Raw genomic sequence first — 14971 nt, forward strand, 5'->3', positions numbered from 1 at the left:
CAGGCAACTGCCTCTGGCAGACTAGAGATTCAGGCATATGGCTCTATAGTACACATTATTTCAGCATCTTTAAGCATAAAGAGCCACGCATGTAATTGACTGTGAAAAATTACTGCTCAGTTACTGTATTGTATGGTCATAATAGAAGTAAATGAATACGTCATTGTTGTTGGAACAAATCTGTTGGGAATCACTTGTAGACTCTACTATTTAAGAAGCAAAAATACAATAAGAAGAAAATAGCTGGTTTAATTAACATGTAAAAATTGGGTTAATTTGAATTCAGCTGGCACAGCAGATATTAATGTTGGCTGGTTTTTTTTGTGATATTCTGGCTCAGGCCTGTGTACTTTTATTTCTTCTTGCCCACACCATGAATAATTTTATTTCTTAAAATGATAAGGGCTATTTCAGTCATTTGATTTTTGCTTTGCCAAGGGCTTATATTACAATCACATCAAGAGAGGTTTTTGTGTATATCCAAAATGTAAGAATTATAATTGAATGAAAGAAAAGGCTAAAATGTTCTGGAGCAATTGATTAGTTCACTGCTTATTTTTTATTTGTATTTTTTTAACAGAATGACTAAGTAGGAGTTTTTCAATGGCAGATGCAAGAAAACAGCACGTTCGCTCTTGTCACTTTGTGTGTGTCTGTGCTTAGGTGCCTTTTATTTGTTTTAGAATATCATTTTAATCATCATTACCTTGCTTCAGAGATTCAGAAAAACCCATTGAGAAAGGCATTGTGTTCCAATTAAAAAGTCATTTAACACAATCAATATTTGATGTTTTAAAGTGTTATTTGAGCCAGAAGAACAAATATAGATAATGCGGGCATCTCCTAAAAGTGTGCGTGAAAAAATTCTCTTCTTTAGGCTCACACCAGGTCCCTGCAAGTTCTCTGGGGTGGAGAGCACTTGGGGCCTTTCAGTTCAAAATCAAGGGGAAGGATCAAGCTGGAGACTGTAGTCAGATAAGCAGAACATTTGGCATTGTGTGCCCAGCATACAGACCAGTCTCTCCTTCCTTGAGTAAACTTAAAGTAACTGGTTATCCAGTGGTAGTCTGGGTAAACCAACCTTCCACTTTATGCAGAGAGTTAGACTAATATATGCTGACGGGTTCGTACACCTGCTAGCTTTTCAGTTAACTGATTCCTTACTTGTGGTTTATTTCCCATTACTCTTTTTAATTTGCCATTTTAATAAAGTTGAAGTCTTTTCATTCAACCTTAAAGGAAAGATGTAGGAAACTTTGATTTTTTTTTTAATCTGCTTTGTTTGCCTAAATCCATTTTCCAACATGATTTACAGTTACTTTTCCCTTTTCTCCCCAATAGCCTTTTCCCCCCAATGGTCTTTCCTTACCCCTTTTGATTCTTTTCCCCATCTTTAAAGGAAACAAGCAGTCTAAAATGAATTTTTTTTTTTAACTTAGTACACTTTTCCTTTTTTTGAAAAAAAGAAAATATCTTTGGATAGATCTGGAAGTACACTTTTCCTTTTTTTGAAAAAAAGAAAATATCTTTGGATAGATCTGGAAATACCCATGATATTAATTAAGATACAGAATATTTGTGATGTATATTTTAAATTCTGCTCTTAGTGTTGGTAGTTATTCAAAATAAGAACAATGTAATATAATAAGACAGCTTTTCACTTATTTCAAATGAAGTGTACTAGTATTTAAGAAATAAAGGATATTTATATAGAGACTTGCAGAGGTAAAGAATATGATTTAGCTCTAGCTTTAAAAAGCTCGCAGTGGTTCTTTTTCTTAATACAAAATCATTCTTGTGGGGATTGGCCATGATTAGAGCTTTTTTATGATTCGAAGGTTAAACAGGTGGGAGATTGGGGGAGGTGGTAAGGACATGGGAACAAATTCTCTTGTTATCTTTGGGTAGTAATTTAGTAGGGAGGGGAAGAAGGAATCAGGTTTAAGAGGATGTGAAGACATTGATATTGATTAAATTAACTATTGATACATAGTAGCAGAGGAGAACTAGATAAGGGATGACTCATACCTGTTACATGAATTTGATTCATCTGATACAAAAGGGAATAATGGAAGTATAAGAATGTCGCCTGTAAATCCTCCTGGTTGGCACAGTCAGTCTTAGGCAGCCCAAATGCCATTTGGAATGAGCTGCAAGGTGCCGGGCTGCCAGGTCGAGCTGGCGGTACAGACAGATCACTTATGGAGGTAAGCTCACAATCAGGAGAGCCTATATATTTATCTTCTTTTGCCAGTGTGGAGGCAGTGATATGTGTATATGATGAGGTGGCATTTATAGGCCAAATGCATGATAACAATACAGTAAAATTGCTAATAAAACTCTTTAATAGGTTTTTAAAGCCAGGCAGTAGCCTGCTTGTTTGAACAATATTCAAGCTGCCAGATTTCACTGGAGCCAATGAATTTAAATAGGCTCTTGGCAAACACTGCCATGAGATTTGAACCAGAGTACGTAGCAGAGCTGAAGAGCCCTGCTGGCCCCAGAACAGACGTACTCCAGGAATGCCAGGGCCTTTGCTGGAGCCAGTCTGACTCTCTGTAACCCAAAATGGACGGAAGCAGGATCTTAGAGAAAACAGCTTCGATGAGCGTGTCCTTTATCGAACAGGAAGGATGTCTGCTCCCCTGCCTGACGGTCGTCCAGCCAGTTAGGCAAAGGCAAGACTGGAACTCAGGCTTCATTCTCTTATCCCTGAAGGATTTTAGAATTTAAGTTCAGGTAATAACTCATGGTCTCTTTTTAGAGCAAGTTAGAAACAACTGAGATGAGTTTATGTCATGGGGGCTGCGAGTTTTCGTTTGCATGCTGTTGACCATCAATGGCATGTTAAATAAAAACCTTTATTTATGAGCTCCCTGGTCATCTGCCTAACTGGTGGTTTTCATACCCTCCGTGATCTCCAGGACTCTGCATCTGCTTCTGGCTGCCACAGCCCTTGCAGCCAAGGCCACCAGGTGTCCTGTCTTCAGCGGGGCTCACCAGATTCTGGGCTTTAAAAACTTAGTTATCACTTCTAGGACAGGCCCTACCAGTCCCTGCATTAAGCCTTTAACATCTGAAAAAGTATCCTGGATTTGACCTCTTTCTGATTCTGTTGCTCCAGCTCTGGCCCAGCCTGGTCCCCTGCTGTCCCGGCTCTGAGGTATCCTGAGTGTTCCTTCCTAACCTTTCTCACTCTGAAGGAGTCACCTCACTGCCCTGCATAAAACCCTCCGACAATGGCTGATTCCAGTGTGGCCTGCAGTGTCCTGCACACTCCTTCATCCCCGCCCCCCTCCCCTTCCCCTGCCCTCTCTCCTCCCCAGCCACTCCGCGTCTCCCTGCCCCAGGGGACTTGCCCAGGTGGCCTTACTCTGGACCTTTGCACAGAGGGTTCTTTGGCGCTGAATCCCTTTCTAAAGCTTTTCTCAGCCTGCTGCTTTTTAATTCGCCTGATCTGAGTGCCTCTTCCCCAGAGGCCTTCCCTGCCCTCCTTGGGAAAAGCAGCAGTCGATGCTCTAGCTTGGCTGCATAGGACAATCACTGGGAGCGTTTAAAACAAATGAACAAAGGAGCATTCAGGTCTCTCCCCAGACCAGTGAAGTAGGATCTCTGGAGCTGAGAAGCCCTACTCTAAGGTTCTCCTGCTACCTCTGTTTTATCATCCACAGCAGTTATCTGAGTCTGGAATTTTCTCTCTGTATATTTGTGTCCACAGCTCTCCCAATTGTGGTTCCTTGAGGATGGGGGATTCTGTCAATGTCATGGTGTCCTCACTGCCTAGGGCATGGCCTGGCATATAGCAGGTGCAGGGTACACTTTTGCTTAGTTGCCTGGACAGTGTGTGTTGGCGAGGCAAATGGGAGGGAAACAGAAGAGCTACAAAAGCCAAAAAGCTAGTAAGAAGTATTAGAATCATGGAGACCAAAACTCTTTTGATAAACTAGTGATCATAAGAGAGTCCAGTTGGATTTTTTTTTTCTTAATACCCACAGATACTTGAATACAGGGGATCTGGTGGTTAGAACCGCAGTTTTAGAGTCAGATTTTACTTTTTATCTCTGCCATTTACTTTGGACAATTGCTTGGCTTCTGTTGCAGCACACAGAAGAGAGTTATAAGGAGAAGTTATTTTTGTGAAGTGCCCTTGTGGTTAGGAACCGTGAGTGAAAGTGGTAATTGGATTTTGATATGCTGCATTGTCTACAACCAAACTTCCTGAAGTAGGAATAGACCAGTCCTTCTGTGCAGTTGCTTAGACTTTCCCAGCTGCAGAATTGGCCTGGAGGTAGGAGCCGGGTGGGAGATGAAAGGGACCATATGGGGTCTGAACCGCTGCTGAGTGAGAACAGGCGACAGCGGGGAGGGCGGAGCTGGAGGCTGCTCACCTCCATAACCAGAAGTTAACAGTGGTTTGTTGTTTTCTTCAACTGAGCCGCCTTCCTCCAGTCGTGCCCCCCATCTCTTCGCCCGCCTGTGGCTGTGAAGGCTTGGGTCCTTGCTATTCTGTTTTATAGGAACTTTTGTTTTTCTTTCTTATTACAAAAATAATACAGTATGTGTATTATTAGCAAGATTAGAAAATAGGGGCAAGCAAACAGAAAATAAAGACCTTGCATTTCTCATAATTTAATCACTTAGTGATAGTCACTGATAACATTTTGTTGTGCAATCCTTCAAACTTTGCATGTGTGCAAAATATTTTTATCCATTTTAAACAAAATGGGACAGTTTTCTACAGACCTTTGGGTAATGAGTTTTTAATACCTTGGATTTGTTCCTTTATATGACTGTTTTATTGAATCAGTCACATATTGTAAATGAGGTTCTTTTCACTTTTTTCACTGCTACCAACAAGGCTACATGAACATACTGATAGGTAATAATACTGATAGGTAATAGTCTGCACACATTCTTTAGTTATTTCTTACGGTGTGTCCAGGGGTAAAGGTATCTTTGAGACTCTTGCTGTGTTGTCGAGTTGTCCTCCAGAGACGTGGCCCTGACACTCCCAGCCCCTGGCCTAAGGGCCCTTCCTTCTCACTCAGGCCTGCCTGGCTTGTCTAGGTTCTGCCTATACACCTCCCCAGCCCTTGTATCTCCTTCTTCCAATTCATTTCACACTCCTCTGCCAGCTTAAATGTTCTGAAGGATCAATTGATTGTATTGTTATTAAAAATTACAGACATAGGCCTCTGCGGGCCCTCATGATCAGAACATGAACGCCCTGTCTTTCCTTCATTTGTTTTCTAGCACATCTGCGCTGCCGATGGCTTTTTACCTGTGGTCTTCTTCCCTGGCTCCTGGTTTACCTTCTGCCCCTCTGGATCGTCAGTTCTGGGGAACAGAGACTGCCTATTCCCAGCACAGGGAGTGAGCACTGAAGCCAGGCTGCAGTGGGTGGGCCCTCCTCCCCGCCTCCCATCTTTGTTGGTCACATCTTCCCTCTTCTGCAGACTGATGTTTTGTGTTCCTTTGTCGCATTTCTCATACCAAGACTGATCTCGTGTTCATGGATCACGTCTTCCCTCTGATGTCATATTGGAGCGTCTTCCCTCTGATGTCATATTGGAGCATCTTCCCTTTGATGTCATATTGCAGTAAGACTTTTCCCATTTTTCTCCTTTCAGTAGGACAATAATCTCCCTCTTCTGAATACAGTGAGTAATTTATCTCCAGTTCTCTTATGTTACGATTTTTCTATAACATCATAGTTTGCATTCGGTATCTCTGTTGTATTTTAAGATCTCCAGGCTAAGAGGTATCCCTTGCAAAGTTGGTGGAGTCGGGATGGAGGGACCTAAAGTCATGCTGAATTAACCATCACCATTTTGGTATATGTCCTTCTAGTATGTTTCTATGTATGCGATAGATACATAATCTTTACGTTGTCCTAAGCGTAGTATACAGATATAATCCACTTTTAAGCCCTTTCATCTTTGGCTCAGTAATTTTACAGCAGTGTGCAGTCTTTTGGCTGTCTTACCTGGACTTTAAAGGACTTAACAGAGTTGCAAGGGGAGCACAGCAGCTCTAGCAGTTTATAAAACAAAAATGACTTACTTAAAAAAATTTCTAGTAGCCCCAGAACCGTGACATAGCATAGTTAGAGACCTACTCTCCCCTGATCTCTGAGCAGCGCAGGCCTATGAAAATGTGACTTCTGTGTTAGCTGACCCACGTTCTGTTAGTCCCTGCCAGTCTTGTCGGTGTCAAATACCTTTCCTTAGATTTTAATTGTAGAGCTAACCAGAGCTGTGTGACTAGTTTTAAAGGGCATCTAACATTGTCAAAGAAGTTTTAGGAGTTAGGAGTTAAATAAGCTCACCAGCCAGGCCTGAACTTGATTAAGCGTGTATTCTTTGTTGAAACTTATGTTAATACCCATTAAATCTGTAAAGCAAGACTGAAGGACTGTTTATACAAAAATATTTATGAATATTTTTAGATATCATGCTATAAATGAACATAGTACTATATAATTATTCTGATGGTCTTCTAGTCAGATTACTTTAAAAATCCAAAATGATCTTGGTGAACAGTAATACATTATGATTTCATGGTTCGTCTGTATACCTCCTACATAGATGCATAATACTTGTATCTAACAGGATTACCAAATTACATGCCTTTTGGTATCAGTAACATGCCTAAAATACCAGAGTATTTATTGGCTAGTCTTAGTTATGAAACATTAACATTATCAGGCAAAGATTTGCTCATACACATATATGAACAGGTCTCTCCAGGTCTATACTGTTTTGAGAGCAGTAGGATGCTCTTTTTATTATGTTTAAGCCCTCATTGAAACAAAAATAGTTCCTTTTCTAGATACCAAATGGTACGATTCTCTTTTAATTAACCTAATGTCTGTGCAGGGGTAATTAAGTAAATATGATTGTCTTCTGTGTCAACAGAGGGCCAGCAAGTTACCCTGGTGAGCAGCACAGGTAGCTGTGTGGTCATGGGTGTCTGCTCAGTTGAGGGAGGAGGTGTCAGGAGCTGTGGTGACAGGGATCAATGACCGGAAACACAATTTATCCTCTGCTTCAGAAGACTAGAGTGTGGCAGGCCTGAGGGCGAGTTCCTCAGTACCCTTTTTTAATAGAGTTTTTCTTTCTTTTTTTTTTTTTGTAGAGACAGAGTCTCAGTTTATGGCTCTGGGTAGAGTGCTGTGGCATCACACAGCTCACAGCAACCTCCAACTCCTGGGCTTAAGTGATTCTCTTGCCTCAGTCTCCCGAGTAGCTGGGACTACAGGCACCCGCCACAATGCCCGGCTAGTTTTTTGGTTGCAGTTCAGCCGGGGCCGGGTTTGAACCCACCACCCTCGGTATATGGGGCCGGCGCCTTACTGACTGAGCTTAAGAGGAAAATGAAACATCCCTGAATGAAATGCCCATGGGCAGTTTCACCCTCAGCTTTAAGTAACTTTAAGTAACTCCTAGGTCTTCTAATCTTCACCGCTATATTAGGTTCCTCAGATTGCTGTAGCCAAATCCTGTGTTGCAAACTGGGTGGCTTAAAAAAAAACAGAACCTCGCTGTCCCAAGTTCTGGAGGCTAGAAGCCCAAGATAAAGGTGTAGACGGGATAGTTTCTGAAGCCCACAGGGGAGAATCTGCCCCATGCCTCTTGCCTACTTTCTGGTGGTTTGCTGGCAATCTTTGGTATCCCTCAGCGTGCAGAAGCCATCACCCTGATCTCTGCATAAGGTTTTCTTCCCAGTACATGGCTGTGTCAAATTTCTCTCCTTTATAATGACTCTAGTCATATTAGGTTAGGCGCCAGCCCTGCTCCAGGGTGACCGCATCTTAACTAGTTACATTTGCAACCACCCTATTTCCAAATACAGTCGCATTCTGAGGTCCGGGGGTTGGGTGGGGGCACGTTTTAGCCCAAGCTAGCATCTCTCCTGAGTTCTACTCAGTCTCTTTTGCCTTCCGCCTGGGAGGCATTTCCGTGTGTTATGGCACCTCAGAGTAACGTGCTCAGAGTGGGTCGCATTCCCCCACGATTCCTTTCTCTTCATCCTCCCCTACCTCTTTCCTTGCCTTCTTTATCTTTGGTGGTGATCTCATCATTTCAGCCACCTATCCAAGTTAGAAGTCTTGGGAAGCTCCTGGCCTCTTTCCTTGCCCTCACTTGCCAACATCCAGTCCTTACCAAGTTTTCTCATTTCTGCCTGAACTGTATTTCCAGCCTTTCCTCCTCTTTCATTCCTAGGGGGGTTCCCATTCTGCTTGAGATCCCTGTGATATCCAGCTGTCAAGCTGCCCCCCACATCTCATCTCTCCTTTAAATTCATCTTCCACACCCGTTCTTTTTCTAAAACAAAGATTTGAACTTGACATTTATTAATCCAAAAACCTTGAGTGACTTCTCACTGCCTGCAGAAAAAGTCAAGATTCTGTTGCTTGGCCTTTGAGTTCCCCCACAGGTGCCTACATCCAGCCCACCACGAACTGGTGGGTAAAGGATCAGTGACGCCCACACACTTCTCCAGACACAGCACGTCCATGCCGTGCTCCACCTCTGCTCTTTGTTCTGCTCTTTCCCCAGGGTCCCATCTTCTCTCTCTACCCTTCCCACTTCTCCGCATCTTCTCATACCGGCTGGAATTCCGCCCAGGTCAAATGGACACACGGGCCGCTAGTTTTGGGGCCAAATTGCTAAAAGCTAATTGCTTCACCTTACCCAAATCATTCATTTTTTTCTAGCTTTAGTATGCTCAAAAGCAAAATGAGGACATTGAAGTAGTTATCTTCCAAGATCTTTTCAACTTAGAAATTTGTTCTTCAGATGCCACACCTCCACACTGTAAATCACTCCTTTTGTGCCCCTTCGCGCATTACTTTTCTTTTACTTTTGACACTGAACTTCTGCATTCTAGAGGTTCTGTATGCTCACAAGTAGGTCCCCTTTCCTTCAATAAGTAGTGAGCTCTGTGAATTCAGCCAGGAGTGCTCCTGTTCCTTCCCTCCCATTTCCACCTTCCCCTGGTTTTGCTTACACTCAGATACTCTGTGGGAGAGACCCAGGTGTCCCCCACAAGTGCTCTCCCGTAACTCTTGCTGTTCCTGGATATTCCCAGGCATTCAGAAGGATGCGTTTTGGATGGTGACTGATACAAAGATAGTGTGTTTGTATTTTTCTGTGGTGTTATTCTAATCCAGTGACATTCTGGGAAATACCTGAATTAACTTTGTAACATGGTATAAAAATGTATTCTCGCTTTAAGATGTTTAGGAGTAACTATGTGTTCTGTGAAAGAGATGAAAAAACATCCCCATTTTCTTCCTTCCTCCATATCCTCTAGAGACTTGGAGTATCTCGGTGTATCATTGAAATATTTGGACTTGTAAAATACAAAGCAGTGGTAAAAAGACATTTCTAGGAAAGTGTTTACTCTGAACCTCCTTGGTCTGTTATGTTCTTCTAAGACATAGATTGATCACAGGGTGACCATCCCCAGAAACTCTCTGTTACGCTTTTTCTCTAGAGAAGGATGACCAGGCCGTTTTGCTGCAAATCTAATTTCACAGTGTTCTCTTTATACACTCCATTGCCAGACAAAATGGGTGACTCATTTTCCTTTCTACACCTGCCCTCTGCCTGCTGTGTCCCCCTGCCTACACCTGTTACTGCATATTTGAATTTTACTTACTTTTTAAAGGCCCAGCTCAAATTCCTTTTCTGCTACAAAGCCTTCTTTGATGTTTACCAGAATTCTGCTATCATTGTCTTAGTCCTTGTCTTGAGGTTGCCTTTCCTGTAGACTGCAATCTCTAAACTAAAGCTGTCTGCCTTCCCAGGTGAGAAGTTCCTTGGAGTCACCTGGAAACAGGCAGGAAATGTCCAATTGATCTCTATTTTCCCCTGTAATATCTATCGTTCAATTCACATGTGGTCAGTAATGAATGAATATCTGTGAACCATTTTTACAAGATGAATAAAGTTAACAATAACAAGCCATTCTATTTTGCTATTATACAGTCGCATCTTAGTCTAAAATATCTAAATTTTAATTATGGAATCTAACAGCATGCTGAAGGTAGACTGAAATATACATAATATTGGATAAAAGTTATATTTGAAATTATAATGCATTTACTGTGTTGCCATATGGTCAAAGCTGTGTTGTCTTCTAGGTTCTTTAGATTGTTATTTCAATTCATTATATATGTAGATAGGTCATTACAAAAGTTTTAAGATACACAAAAATGAAGAAATACATAATCCATGCAGACGGAAACAAATGAAGCCCTCCCAGCAACGCTGATATACTGAGCAAGTTGAAACTTGCACAGGTGAATCAGCAAGGCCATTGTCCACTGTGCTTCTTGGAAGTGAAATAATGGACCGTAACACAGTTTGTCTCAAAACTTTTGTAGTGACCCATGTAAAAAAGGGATTGCAAAGTGTTAATAAATTTTGGTAGGTTTGCATTTTATTCATTGGCAGTGACGTCTTATTTTGTCCCTTAGTGTATGTTTATATATGCTTTTATTTTCCACAAGCTACTGACTTCATGCTTTGCGCTTGTTTTGTGTTGCAGATTAATATCCTTTCAAGAATTTGTAGCATTTGAGTCTGTCCTGTGTGCCCCAGATGCCCTGTTTATGGTAGCCTTTCAGCTGTTTGACAAAGCTGGCAAAGGAGAAGTTACTTTTGGTAAGGAGCACGATCGTGTGCACATCTGTGTGAGTGTGGACCTGCGTGAGCATTTTTTTTTTTTCCAAGAATGAAGTGTGTAGAAATGCTTTTAAGGAATTAGCATATCCCTTAAAAAAAAAGATATCTCAGTGTTTTGGGGCTCCAGTCCGGATGTCTTCTGTTTGAGAAAATACATTTCTGCCCAAATAGTTAAGATACTCCAGTTTAGTTTTTCGGTAGGGGATTCTGTGTGGCACGACTCTTTTCAGAGAGTCATAGAATTTGAGAGCCAGGTGAGACTTTTGTTCCTTCCTGCCACCATCAATGTGCTGTCCAGTGATGGCAGGAGGAGGTTAGTACACTGTCTAGGAATGGAGTTACTCAGGCAGCCAGTACTGCCTGTCCTTACCTTGTCCCTGTGGAATCCTTTGTGGCCAGAGGCTCTGCACAAGATGGTGGTTCAGAAGGGCACCTTCAGGACCGTGTTCTTCTCAGCAGCACACGTACACACACATACATACACACGCGCCCACGCACACATGCGTGCACACACACACACACACACACGTGCCCACTGCTGGCAGTGCCTGCTCTGGAAACAAGTCATCTGGGAATTACATCTTCTTTATTTTTGAAAGGCAGAAACATCTTCACGGAGATTAGCTACAAAGCTGCAGAAAGCCCCGAAGTCTTTTAAGTACTTAGAAGAAAGGGGACCAGGAAGTGGTGGGTGGTGGTAAGTTCTTTTTAGAAATAAACTGGCTGCTAAAGATAGATAGATGTTTCCCCTGGACTGTGCCGTGTCCTGCATGCGCCATCTGTGCACACAAACCCACAATAACATTGCCCATGAAGAATTTTGGAGCCCTTTGTTCATGTGGATGGTGCTTTCACAGGAGATGGCCAGTGTGCCCATTTTAAATGTGTTTATTCATGGTTTCAAATTCATTAAGACCTCTGAGGATGGTCTTGTTCAATGTATTGTGGGAAATACACAGATGTGGGAAAAATATAGATGGTATAAGGTAATATAGGTTCTGGAATCAGAGATTTAGCCCCTTCCAACTCTACCACTTTTGTCTCTGAGCTCAGTTTATTATCCTTCCAGGTCTTCATAATAACGACAAAAAGTATGGGTGAGGTAGTAGAATAGATTTATTGTCTCAACCGTCCCCTCTCCCTCATTCCTCCCTGCTCATTTGACATGACAGACCTATTTAAGGTTAGATCATCTTGGGCAAAGGCAAACAGTTAAATACTTGCCTGGTTTTGTTTCTAGAAGCTTGGTTGCCTTTCCTTAACACTTTGTGAGAATTATTTAATATCTAAAAATCCTAGGTCAATTTTTTTTCCTTTTCAATCACCTAATTCCTCTTAGCACCATTGCAACCACAGCTTTTCAGTAGGTGTTAAAATCTTCCCATAGTCACTGAGCAGCTAATTCCTGGTGGCATTGACCCACACACTGGTCGTCACTTTGATGACTGTTGTGATAGCATTTTCTTGAGATGAACAAAGAAACCCCTCTGAGGTCCAGTGTGGTCAGCCTTCCTACCATCCCCAGCCGGTCAGAGGGTAAACTGGGTTGGGGATGGGGAACTGAGGAATGGGCTTCAGGTTTCCCTGGATTGCTGACCAGTCTTCCTGGGTACGAAGGGGCGAGGGATGTTGGTGACTTCACTGGTCCTGGTGAGGGAAAGATACGAGACTTTACAGTGATGGCAGAGGTGTGTGTGTTCTGGGGGGATTAGAAGAAGAGGACAGGGTAAGAAGTAGGATGTAGGAAATGAGTCATCTGTGAATTACATTAATAGAAAACACAGTGGCATGGGAATTCCGTTTCTGCTTTTTACTCGCTGTGTATTGATGGACAAGTCATTTCAACTTTCTGAGCCTTATTTTCCTCATCTATAAAATCGGACCTACCTTACAGGATTATATAAGGATTAAAAAATCTGCTGCATAGCCGGGTGTTGTGGTGGGCGCCTGTAGTCCCAGCTACTCGGGAGGCTGAGGCAGGAGAATCACCTAGGCCCAGGAGTTGGAGGTTGCTGTGAGCTGTGTGATGCCACGGCACTCTACCAAGGGCAATAAAGTGAAACTCTCTCTACAAAAAAAAAAAAAAAAAAAATCTGCTGCATATAAAGACACTGTCTGGAAAACAAAAGCCTTTATAAAAATACTACTACTAAAATAAATAGCCTAAGGGGAGAAAGATTTTCTTCTTTCTTTTTATTCTTTGGAAAGCCCTTTATTTTAAACCACTGGCCTGTTAGCCAGTAATTTGCTTTCCATCTGCTATACGTTGAACAATGCCCCATCTCTCAAGGCATAAGAGATTGGAAGCCCCAGTTCCAAGGAGCTAACGTTCATATCTATTCATATGACCTTTGTAGGAGACACACAACCCCTCTACCAATATGCTGCCTCCCACGGGTGATTTATTTTAGGGTGTGGCTGTCTCACAAAACAACAGTTTGTTGTATGTGTGCCCTGCATACATTTATGCTGAGCCACTGGGGTGCTCACCCTGTGGGTGTCAGAAAATGTAGCCTAGGTTTTCTGAGCCATTAATCCCCATGTAGGATTAACCTGAAAGAGAAAGGCTTAGTATTGAAATACCAAAATGAACATTAGCTGTCCAATCAATAGCTGCCTTTGAACATTTTTCATAGGATCAGGTAGAGTCATCACATATTGGCAGCATGAGTGTAATTCTTTCCCCCAAGTGAACAAAGTCATACACGTGGTCCGGCCGCTTAGGGGTTATCTCAGCAGGTATCTTCAGAAGAAGCTAGCGGTATGTTTTCCAGAGAACTCATCATGGAGTAGAAGACATCAACACAGACAAAGTTGTTTGTTTGGAGTTGAACAAAATACAAGATTTACCTAGTCAATCCTGGCCTCATAAACTCAACAGCATTTGGAAAATGAAAATCCGATATACAGCCTGGCCGCTGGCTGCCTGTACGAGGCTGTTAGAGATACACGCAGTGGCTGTCTTACTTACCTCTAGTTACCTCTTCAGCTCACTGTAAATCCTTCACCCTAGAAGGCCCCTTTAGTACAGTGTTTTTCAGCCTTTCTAATCTCCTGGCGCATTTGAACCTATAGTTAAACTTCTGTAGCACAGTGAGATTATGTGGTCAAAAAAAAAGTAAAGAAAGAGTTGGGCACAGTGACTCACGCCTGTAATCCCAGCACTCTGGGAGGCCAAGGCGGGTGGATTGCTTGAGTTAAGGATTGTTTGAGCTTAGGAGTTTGAAACCAGCCTGAGCAAGACCCCATCTCAAAAAAATAGCTGGGCGTTGTGGCGGGCGCCTGTAGTCCCAGCTACTTGGCAGGCTGAGGTAAGAGGATCACTTGAACCCACCAGTTCGAGGTTGCTGTGTGACTCCATGGTTCTCTACTAAGGGTGGCACAATGACGTCTGTTTCAAAAAAAAGGTGGGGGGAGTAAAAACAGGATATAAGCTTTGAACTTCATTCAAAAATAATTTAATTAATGGTCTTTAAAATTTTCACGGCACACCTAAGATCCTCCCATGGGACATGGGTTGAAAGTCACTGCTTTCGTACCTGAGAAGGTTGTCTACCTCTGTGGACATCCCAGGGAGGAGTGGAGAGAGAGGGCAGGGTAGACAGGGACAGGGAGAGGGCAGTGCTCCGTTTTTATTCCCAGATTGACTCAGTTATTTTTCCTGGTCTTGAGCGAACACTGTTTTCTCACTATGCAGAGGTCAACTAGGCCTCCCCATGGGCTGCGGAAGAGACTGGAAAGCGACCTCAGATCCCCCGGCGGCAGACTTGCTGTTGATCCCGAGTGAGAGCAGTTACACCCTTTATCTGTTTACCTGTTGGGTTTCCACTCGAGAGTATGTTAGAAGCAGGCGTCTGTGACTAGGCTCAGTGTGCACTAGCTTTGTCAGCAAGCTAGGGGTGGTTGTGCTCCTGCTAATGCTGTTGCTGGCACAACTCAACAAAAATCAGATGGCACGAGGGCCAGGTAATGAAGGGTCACATTTCAGAAAAACCTTGCCCTGTGTCCTCTGGGGCCCTCTTACATTTGCCGTATTTTCATGCCTGGATCACTCTGTGTTTGCTGCAGTGAAAAGATCTTGATTAGGCCAATTTTGTGCCTTCAGTGTCTGGTTCCTTAGGTTCTCCTATTTCCTTTGAGGGAAAACTTACCTCCAGTATTCTTGCTTTCACCATGTGTTCTTATTTTAATACCCAATGTTTAGAAGCAATAAGTGTTTTCAGATATCAATAGGCATATGACAGTGTGCTGGTGTGGTAAATTCTAGTTAATAATTT

At 42.6% G+C, this 14971-nt stretch overlaps 1 protein-coding gene across 7 annotated transcripts in view; it reads left to right on the forward strand.

Annotated features, from left to right (window-relative positions):
* SLC25A13 (solute carrier family 25 member 13) overlaps positions 1-14971 on the forward strand; it is a 187487-nt gene that overhangs the window by 60421 nt on the left and 112095 nt on the right. For 5 of the 7 annotated variants that reach the window (XM_053553990.1, XM_053553991.1, XM_053553994.1 and 2 more), the window contains one exon: positions 10558-10673. The exons of 1 other annotated variant lie outside the window; for it this stretch is intronic. In XM_053553990.1, the coding sequence (XP_053409965.1) occupies positions 10558-10673 (116 nt within the window). Of the gene's footprint in view, positions 1-5503; positions 5601-10557; positions 10674-14971 lie in introns of those variants that run through there. One more of the 7 variants, XM_053553995.1, reaches the window with a different exon arrangement.

Source organism: Nycticebus coucang, chromosome 11, assembly GCF_027406575.1.
Source record: "Nycticebus coucang isolate mNycCou1 chromosome 11, mNycCou1.pri, whole genome shotgun sequence".
NCBI classification, from domain to species: Eukaryota; Metazoa; Chordata; class Mammalia; order Primates; family Lorisidae; genus Nycticebus; species Nycticebus coucang.